At 36.5% G+C, this 10184-nt stretch overlaps 1 protein-coding gene across 1 annotated transcript; it reads right to left on the bottom strand.

Moving 5' to 3' along the window:
- Window positions 1–1788: 1788 nt before the first annotated feature.
- Window positions 1789–2649, bottom strand: LOC149203266 (uncharacterized). The gene has a single exon (XM_089401811.1). The coding sequence runs from the start codon at window positions 2647–2649 to the stop codon at window positions 1789–1791; it is 861 nt and encodes a 286-aa protein (XP_089257937.1).
- Between the last annotated feature and the right edge of the window lie 7535 nt (window positions 2650–10184).

Here is a 10184-nt window from a genome sequence, read left to right as displayed (position 1 = left end):
AATTATTTTAGCTCCGAGAGCTAAGTTCAACAGTTTTGGAGATCTTATTCCAAGTCCTCCTTTCTCCTGAGAATGAATGACATTCTTCCAACTGACCAGATTGAATTTTTTTTTTTCCGTTTTCCCTCCTTGCCAGAGAAAATGCCTGAGAGCTCTTTCCATTTTTTGGTGGAAGACCATTGGAGCTTGGTACAAAGAGAAACGATAAATAGGTAGAGAGGCCAAACCTGATTTTAGAAGAACCAAGCGACCTGCTGGGTTCAGCCACATAGATCCCCATTGTTGGATTTTTCTCTTTATTTTGTCAAGGATTTCATTCCAAGTATCAGCCTTCAATGGTCCCATACTTACCGGCATCCCTAGATATGTGAAGTGGTTCCAGTTTATCTTGTATGAGACTCCTAGAATTTTTGCAATGCTGTGGATGGTGTGATCTGATGTGTTCCAACCATAAATACAACTTTTTAACTGATTAACCTTCCCTCCTGAGTATTCCATGAATTGATCTAATATCGTCTTGAAGCGCCTTGCAATAGTGATGGACGCCCCTCCAATCAAGAGGGTATCATCAACAAATTGGGAATGGTTGATGTTCTTTGTACCTTGTTCAAATTTGATGCCAGTGATTAGGCCTACTCTTCGATTGAAATCCAAGATTTTGCTAAGAGACTCAGCCATGAGGATAAATAAGTATGGGGACAGGGGACAGCCTTGTCTAAGGCCTCGAGAGGATTGGAATGCAGCACAAGGTCTCCCATTGATCATTGGGGAGATCCATGGGTTCGATATGCAGGCTTTGATCATATTGATGAAGGAGGGGTCAAATCCCATTTTATGAAGGACTGCAAACAGAAAGGAGTGCCTAACCCTATCAAAGGCATTGGCAAGATCCAGCTTTAGGACAAACCCTTTCTCCTTTCGGCTTATGCTTGAGTGAATGGCCTCTTGCACAAGAAGAATGGAATCAGAGATGTGCCTATTGGGGAGAAAGCCCCCTTGGTTTTCTGAGATCAAAGAGGAGAGATAAGGCTTAAGTCTGGTTGACAGAATTTTTGTAATTATTTTGTATGCGGAATTGCATAAGGATATTGGTCGAAACCTTGAGAAGGTGGAGGGTCTGTTTTCTTTTGGAATTAAGGCTAGATGGGTTGAGTTGGTGAGCCCCCCCATTTTGCCTTTCTGTAAGACCCAGCGAATCATCTTTAAAAGATATTTTTTGATCATCTGCCAGTACTCTCTGTAAAAACTGATTGGAAACCCATCAGGTCCTGGGGCTTTGTCTGGGTGAAGACTCCATACTGCTTTCTGAACTTCTTCTTCTTCTACTTCTTGCGTGAGCTTGCTGTTTGTTTCTTGGGTGACTTCTTTAGGAATGTGCTGAAGTAAACTTGTGTAATCCTCCTCACTTTTTTCCTCTGTCAAAAGGTTTTTGAAGTGATTGGTGGCTGCTTCTTTTATGGATTCCTGGGTGTTGTAGCTAATCCCATCGCTATCCCTAATTGTGCTCACCATATTTCGAACCTTTCTGATTGTAGCCTGCTTGTGAAAATATGAAGTATTTTTGTCTCCCTCGTGCATCCACAGCTGCCTTGACTTCAGTCTCCATTTAATTTCTTCATCCCTTATAGTTTGTTTCAGTTGGGTATAAAGTTTTATTTCATTTTCTTTCGCTTGCTGGGAAAGCCCAAAGACTTCAATATTTTGCTGCACTTCCTCAAGATCTTTCTTAATTTTCTTTTTACTCAATTCGGGCTCTTGGTAATTGCTCTTTGCCCAGTATTTTAAAGCCTATCTTGTTCTCTTTAATTTTGTCTCCCAGATATAAGTCGGGGAGCCTTCTACATGTTGGGTCCAAGCCTGCCACACCGCGTCTTTTGCTGCAGGGATACGATTCCAGAGAGAACTATATTTGAAAGGAAGAGGTCCTAGCTGGCAATGTCTGTGCAGAGTAAGTATTATTGGATAATGATCAGAGGCGGAGACATTAAGAATGTTTGACTGGCCAGTAGTGAAGGTGGACAGATATGTTATATTTATGAGGAACCTGTCAAGGCGCTCCATGATGTTGCCAGCTCCTAATCGTCTGTTGCTCCAGGTATACCTGCAGTTCTTGGGTTTGATATCGATCAGATCTTGATCCTGCATAATGTTCTCAAGTCGATTTCTGAAAGGGTCTGGATTGAAGTTTCCCCATCTTTTTTCGTTGGCATGCAAAACCAAATTGAAGTCCCCTACAAGAATTAGATTGTTGTCCTGTTCTTCTTCTATATTTGTTTCCAAAGTGTTCCAGCACACTTCCTTCTCCCTGTATTGATTCGGAGCATAAATATTGTAGATTTTTACCGTTGATCCATCTTCCTTGCTTTCTAGATTAACACTGATCCAGTTCTGATGTATTTTGGTGGATTTGCAACTCCATTTGTTACTGTCCCACATTGTTAGGATGCCACCTGAGGCTCCTCTTGCTTCACTTGCACAGCCACTGTAACGCTTTTGCTGGCTGATGACTCTATTAATTTCAGATTGATCCTGCTTTGTTTCTTGAACAAGGACGATTTCTAGCTTTTCACTTTGGATTAAATCCTTAAGGGTTGCTATCTTGGAGGGGTGCCCTAGTCCCCTACTGTTCCAGGATAGCATTTTCATCATGATTTACCAGTTACATGGAGAGGTGCTCACCTCTCTTTGCCTTTGGTATTATTTTCTTTATCCGAGTGTCCAAGGATAAAGGATTCTATAGGAGTCTGAGAGCCCATGGTGATATCTTTCTGAGTGCTTTCTTCTCTCTGCTGTTTGGCCGATTTTCTGCCAGACCCTTTTTTGGGAACATCACTGGGTGCTCCATGATCCTTTGATGAACTTCTGGTTATTCTGGCGGAGGGGGTATCAGGGGAGGGTTGAGAAATGTGAGGGGGAGAGGGATGGAGGGGAGGATCAGATGCGGGGTCGGAATCTTCCTCAGTGAGTGATGCGAAAGGATTAGAAGATGGAGGAATGGAAGGATTCGCAGAACGAGGGGGAGAGGAGGGTTGTTGGAGAGGAGGTTGCTGGGAGGAAGAAGAAGGGAGCTGGTGGGATGAATGAAGATTGGAGGGGTGTTGGTGGGAAGGCCCAGGGGCTTCAGAGTCCGATGGTTTCTGAGGGGGTGATGATTTTTTCCTTTTAACAGTTTCCCATTTCCCTTCTTGCTCTTCTGTTTCTACATTTATGATTTTAGTACATCTATTTGCAAAATGTCCATATTCATAATCCAGCTGCTGAATGTGGCACCAGTCGTCTACTTTCAGTTTGATGGCTTCCGGCAGTCCACGCCCCAGATCAACTTCAACACAAATCCGCGCACAGGCCTGCATGTTGTCTTTGGGTTCACTGCAGTCTATGTATTTTCCGACCGCGTTTCCTATTGCTTTGACCGAATCGTCGCCCCAGCAATGAAGAGGAAGATGGGGCAGCCTGACCCAGACTGGAACTGCGCTTGGAATGTCTAGCTCTGGATCGAAATCCGGGGTCCATTTGTTGAGATAGAGACCCCTGGAGTCCATAAAGTAAGGTCCGTTTCTGAAGATTAGGTCCTTGTCCTCCTTAGTTTCGAAATGAAAGGTGAAGTATCCTCTACCACAGAATCTGATGGATATTTTGCCTTGGATCTTGTCCGACCAGTTCCGTTCCACCCACCTTTGCATTGTTTTAGGGGAAGGCCACAGTCCTGTAAATTGTCCGATTAATCCTTTCTCTGCTAAGGAAATGGCTGCCATGCGAGGAATGGTCGGAGGCAAATGAACTTCCTGTAAAATATCTAGCTTCTTCACAAATTTCGTTGTTGTTGGTCTAGGTCTTTACTGAGGAAGAGATTTAACCAGATTTGAGAAGGCCCGTTGTAGCTCCGGATCCCCACTGGGCGGATCTGGAGGATCCATGTTGCTGGTCGATCAAGCTGATGCAGTGAAGCAGGTAGGATCGATGGCAGGCTCAGGCGCGCGCGCGCGCACAGCAGCAGCAGTAATAATCCCAATGTCAAATGCTATTATTGGTATAGTATTAATTAAAAATTATAGAATATTGAATAATCCTACAATACCCATCATCACAATTAGAACAAATCGCTAAAAAGTGTTATACGTATCAAAATCAATGATACGCCTTTAGGTGTTTCCAAAAAAAATCACCAACTGCAAGTGGTGCTCACAAAGTGAAAGAGCTAAAAATAAAACAATCACTACCGTTATTGCAACAAGTCACCAAATAAGTGACATTTCAAGCATGAGCATCAAATTGTTGTCAAAAAATCACTAGAAACCTTTGATCCCTATACCATTTCAGGATAGATCAAGATCACAAAGCAAATAACTCCAAATAAAAATTCTAAAGTGCTACAAACATGTGAAATCAATGGACCTTCAAGACCTTCAAAGTGATGTGAAGACTATATTTTTACAATTCCACTTCAACTTTTAAATTTGAGATTGAATTACAGTGGAATTAAATATGTCATTCCCATATAAAGAAACTTCCAAAACCTTACAAATTTTTCTATAAGTTGCACTTCTTAGATTGCATTGCTTTGTCTAAAGTTATGAGTGGTGATGTAAACATTTCTTTACATTTTTAATTATATTTCTTAGCTTACCCTTATGATATCCTTCTTCTTATCTTCTTTATATGAAGGTGCTTGATTCTTTCTATGAGATTACTCTATGTTGTTTTATGTGCATGTGCTTGCTTCCAAAAAAATATAAAATTGTGTCAATATTATCACAACATATTCATTAATTCCAATACACACAAAATATTCCTTCAACCCCCTTATTTAATTTTGTGTTGATATATGACACTATATTCCAGAAAATTTGAAACTATATTATATTTCTAAACAGAAAATTCCTTAAAACCTCCTAATAATTATAAAAAAAACACCTTAGCTTCCTGTAAAATCATTTCATTCTTCTTCTCAAATGAATATTCAAAAACATCTTGTCTTCCCTTTACAATATTATTTGTAAAATCATATCATTGTGTTACACCTCAAATGAATATCAAAATAAATGATTTTTTATATATCCTTATAATTTTTAGAAACCCCTTTATGTTCCCTTTATAAATATTTGTAAAATCATATCATCTTGTTTCTCATATGATATCTTCCCTTTACAAAATATTTCTAAAATCATATCATCCTACATCTCAAATGAGTATTCCAAAACACCTTACTTCCCTTTACAAATATTTTGTAAAACCATATCATCATGTTACTTCTCAAATGAATATTTGAAACAAAAAATGCTTACAACAATTTATCATAAACCTTCCAAAAAGATCACATTTCCATTTATTGCTACAATACTTATTTTATTACCCATATAAAGAACTTGTTCAACTTTCACTTATCTAGTGTGGGATATATGGCTCCACACTCAACATTTAAATCAAACCAGCCTTGAGTGAGTTACTCATAAACAAAGAACACCAAATATATTTACTTTTTTAATTCACTTGATTAAAGTGATAGGTGGTAGGATTCTTAATTATATCAAAATTGTGAGTTTCTATCCTGTCTTATCTTGAAATTCTACCCAATCTAATTTGGAGTCTTTTAATTCAAGGAAGAAAATTCAATGGTAACTTTTGTCTTCAACACCTTCACAAACATCATATCTAATTCAACATAAACATTTGAATCATGCAAGCCAATCTAGTGCAATTAAACATCAATACCAATGCAAATGCAAACACTCACTGGAAAACACATATATACATGAGGTTAAAAAAAAAAAAAAAAAATACCTCCACCATCCCTTTTTAGTTGTTGTTGGGTAGGGGGTGCTTGGGTGAAATATGGTCTAAAATTATATATTGAGATAATATGGCAATTTCTAATGGCTAATTTAGATTTATTTCACTCTATTTCACTCTAAGTCTCATGCATATATACTTTATGAATCTTTCTTTTTAATGCTTTGCAATTGTCTAGTAACAATCTTTGATATCTTTCGTCCTTTGATCTCTTTTTGTGTTTTTCTTACTTTGGTAAGGAATTTATCTTCCAATTTCTGCATTCATATTTTATTGAAATTACACCACACCTTGATTGAGCCACCATAGAACATCATCGTAAAAAATACTCTAGTGGATGTGTATGTTTGTTATGATCTAGTTGGTAACTTGGTAGCCTCATGTAAAAATCATTGGAAGAACGCATTGAGATTCCCATTGACTTCCAACAGTTGAATAATCAATGTTAGTTTAGTGTGAATAAACTAAATTACCTAAGCATATAATATTAACTTATTCAATGTGCTGAAAATTTATTTATTTCATCCTGACCAATGGGAAACAACCGGATATATTTTGTCAATACAAGAAAGTCATCAAGGGAGAAAGAAAATCACTTATTTTTTAATATATCCTTGTATTCTTTTTTCCTTCATTTCCCTATGACTCTCTTTCACCTTAATAAAAAGGTTAACAAAGTTAAAAAACTTAATGATTCTTCTTGCAATAAACTATGCGATCGTTCTTCATGCAATAGACTATGTTGAAAATGACCTATGTTGAAAATGACCCTCTATGTTGATGGTTTATGGAGAAGACAATACACAATGTTTTATTATACACGTCTTGAGATACTAGATTTGTATTACCTCCATTTGAATACATCATTACGACTTTAATACTATCTTCTTGTCACCCTATTCTGGAACTAATTGATTTGTGTGCAAATAAACCATTAGAAGTAGAAAATTGCTTAATTCACAATAAAATTAATGTTAGGATCCTTTAAGAGGCGTAATGGGTGGACAAAATTCCCATTAATGTAATAATAGCGTACCTTATTTAACATAAGGTGGACTAGATTCACTATCCTTGTGACTATTAAATAAGGTTTAATATGGGATTATATAATGCAACATTATTAAATAAGGTTTATTGGGTAGTTACTATGGGGTTATGATGAGAGTTTCTTAACTATTTATAAATAAATATATAGTTTTTTTTGGTGAAGAATGAGTCGTAATATGTTGTATTTGGAGCTTAGTTTATTAAGGCTTCTCTCCATAAGAAAACTTGATCATTATAAGGTGTTTCCTTATCTTAAGTGTTTTGATATTAAATAAAGTTTGAGCATTTCTAATATATTGTTTGTGATTCATGCTTAAGGGTCAAGGATCATAACAAGTGGTACTAAAGCTTTTTCTTGTGTCCAAGAGATTTTTTTTCTTTTTTTTTACAAATTTTTCAAAGAAAAAATAAAGAGAGCAATGATATTTAGATCCATTTTTTAAGCTTTCAATGCATATTTGAAATAAACTAATTGTAGATTTGAATTATTGTCAATAAAAAAGCTCAATTCCAAAAAAGGAAAAAATCATTCAAATCAAAGTCTACGAATTAAAGATATCATTTATTTAAAATAAAATGTTTTAGGTCATTTTGATGATGGTCATGAATATTGTAGAGAAATTATCTTTCAACAAAGATCCCAATTCTCACTAGATTGAGACCAATATATATGAAATGGACATGGAATTTCAGAATTATTGTTATGATAAGAACTCCACTAAATATTGGGAGAGTTATGGTTATCTCAATTTTTTCACGTCAAATCCCTAGCTATCATACTTATAATGGCTTATGGCTTCTTACATGGATATATTACCCCTCATCATTGACAGATATCTAGTGTTATATGTATTTTATGTAGAAGAATTATCTCTTGCATGTTTTGTTGAGCTTGCTATGGGTTATTGATGTAGGAGCATCCAGCTCAGCAATTTCATTATATTCTAGTTAACTTAGGGGGTCTTGTGTTTTCAAGGAAGTTGGATTCATATGTATTAAATTAATGTAATTATTAATGTTTTGAGTGATTGGAATAGGAATTAATTAAATATTGTGAGGATATTTGTAAATGCTCTCGAATGTAGGGGAACTTGAGTGATGTTGAGTGATTAGTGGGGATTGAGAAATTTGGAAATCAATTGTAAGTCTTAGATTAGGAATTGGTTTCGTGATTTGTGGAACTAGAGAGGATTCTTAGGGATTACTCGAGTCAAAAGTGGACTTAGAAGATATTCAGGATTTAGTTCGGCAGATTACGGATCTGAACCAAAATTGGTTAACAGAACCTTTTGTATAAATGTAAGCCTAAAAGGCATAGAGTAAGTCAGTCAGTAGTCAATCAGTCAGTTAAGCCTACGAGCAGGAAAGGAAAGGCCACTGATATTGAAAATCAGGCCGAGGAAGAAATTCATGTGTAAATGTTTGTTTATTAATACAGATAACTCGATTTTTGAGTTTGTGTGGTGTGTATTGAGTAATTGAATTATAAATGTGTGTGGATTAGAGTAATTCTGCATAACATAAGTGTGCAGGGAATTTAGGAAGAATCTGAGAGAGAGGACAATGCTCAGAGGAGCAATCGAGATCAGAACAAGTGAAGACCGTAAGGCGTGAACAAATACGCAGGTAGAAATCTGAATGGGCTATTACACAGTAAGAAACAAAAGAACGTAGTAGTGCACAGGAACTATTGGATCAATCAGATCAATGAACGAGAGCGAAGGAGATAGACGGCAAGGATTAAGTCATGCAAAATGAAGTCAAGAGTTTAAGGTACAGAGTAATCAGACCGTCCGTTTAATGGGTGATCGGATGCATATCGCTTCCAAAAGTACGCGCAGGTTAACGTGTTAGCAGAAGGACGAAGCAGTCTTGAAAAGATGGTAAGTGGTATCTCGCGCCCTAAAGGTGGGAAGTGGTATTCTAAAATGTCACGCGAATACCCTTGGCGGCCGACACGTAGCATGAGAAAACTACTTTTCTCGTGTGCTCTCGACCTAATATCAGTCGTGCAAGTATCTACGCGAGATTGTGTGATAGTTGTTGGATCACGCGGGGTTGATAAACGGTGGAGATCGACTAAGCTAGTTAGCGATCGAGTAATGCGATAACCATCAGATTGAGGAATGAGATCGACGACGAAGATCTAATGCGCTAAGGAGAGCATCGATATATGTGCAAAGATTTGAAGAATGGTGGAAAGGTAAGGTTTAAGTGTGGGTTATGAAATATTCCTATTATATGGAAATTATAATAGAAATGAGAGAAACTAATGTTTTATGGGTTAAGTTTGAGTTTTTACCAAATTCTAAAGACCAGGGTATGCTTGATAAGCGCCGGAGCTGGAAAATAACCCAAAGTCGAAACCTGTGGGATAGTTAAATGAATGTTTCCGCATAGAGTTTATTTAAGGAGCCTTAAACCTTGACTTATGGAAGGTTTCCTAAGTATGGAATTTTGGAATTCCTGGGACACATGTATATGACATGAAATTTTATATGCAACTTAGGCTGCATCATCATGGTATATGCGGCTTAGGTTGGCATAGTTATGAAGAGCATATCAAACAATGGTTACTCAAAATAGAAAAAAAATGACCCGCTAAAAGAATTCATATATTATGACTTTGTATAGAAAATTAAATAAATATATATACGATGCTTATGAAACAATCCAAAGGATGGAAAATGGAAGCGATGTTGAAGAGGAGTTTTCAAGTGACATATATTATTGTTAGTATGATTTAGAGAAGGATTGTTAGTAATTGTATATGGATAGTTGTCATTGATGGAAACATAATTGTTTTTAGCTTCCTTTTGATGACCATATTAATTTGTCTACAATGAACATCATTAAGTCAAATCAACAAGCCTATTATGACTATATTTTCTTAATAAGCATATTCTCTAGTTGTAGTGTTACTTTTAGACCCATAAATAACCTTTTGTAGCAAATACAACTAAGAGAGAAAGAAAACAATATACATGAATGAGAAACATAATAAGCATCTGTCAATCCACTATTTATCCTAGAAACCTTAAATTGGGAAACCCAACACATAATCTATATGTGTGTGTGTGTGTGTGTAGCCTTGGAAAAACTAGCCAATCAAAACCAACGCCATCCAAAAGGGTTTTACAATAGAGTATTTTAATTCATTAAATAGGGTTCATTACGCATAATTCCATTCGAAAATACCATGGGTTACCTAGTACAACAAGCCCACAAACCATGAACAATAAACCTATCGTTAATTTTATAAAGATTAACCTAACTACTCTATGATTGAGTCAAGATTAACCTAAAAGATGGATGATTTTCTAGATATGAAGGGTTTTATTTATTTG

Source organism: Pinus tabuliformis, chromosome 2_1, assembly GCF_031772625.1.
Source record: "Pinus tabuliformis cultivar Carrire ecotype Pingquan chromosome 2_1, CPIR1, whole genome shotgun sequence".
NCBI classification, from domain to species: domain Eukaryota; kingdom Viridiplantae; phylum Streptophyta; class Pinopsida; order Pinales; family Pinaceae; genus Pinus; species Pinus tabuliformis.
This window is presented reverse-complemented; position numbering and strand designations above follow the sequence as displayed.

Bases quoted from the DNA above. Each gene is read 5' to 3' on its own strand.
- LOC149203266 (XM_089401811.1), bottom strand. From the start codon at position 2,649: ATGATGAAAATGCTATCCTGGAACAGTAGGGGACTAGGGCACCCCTCC.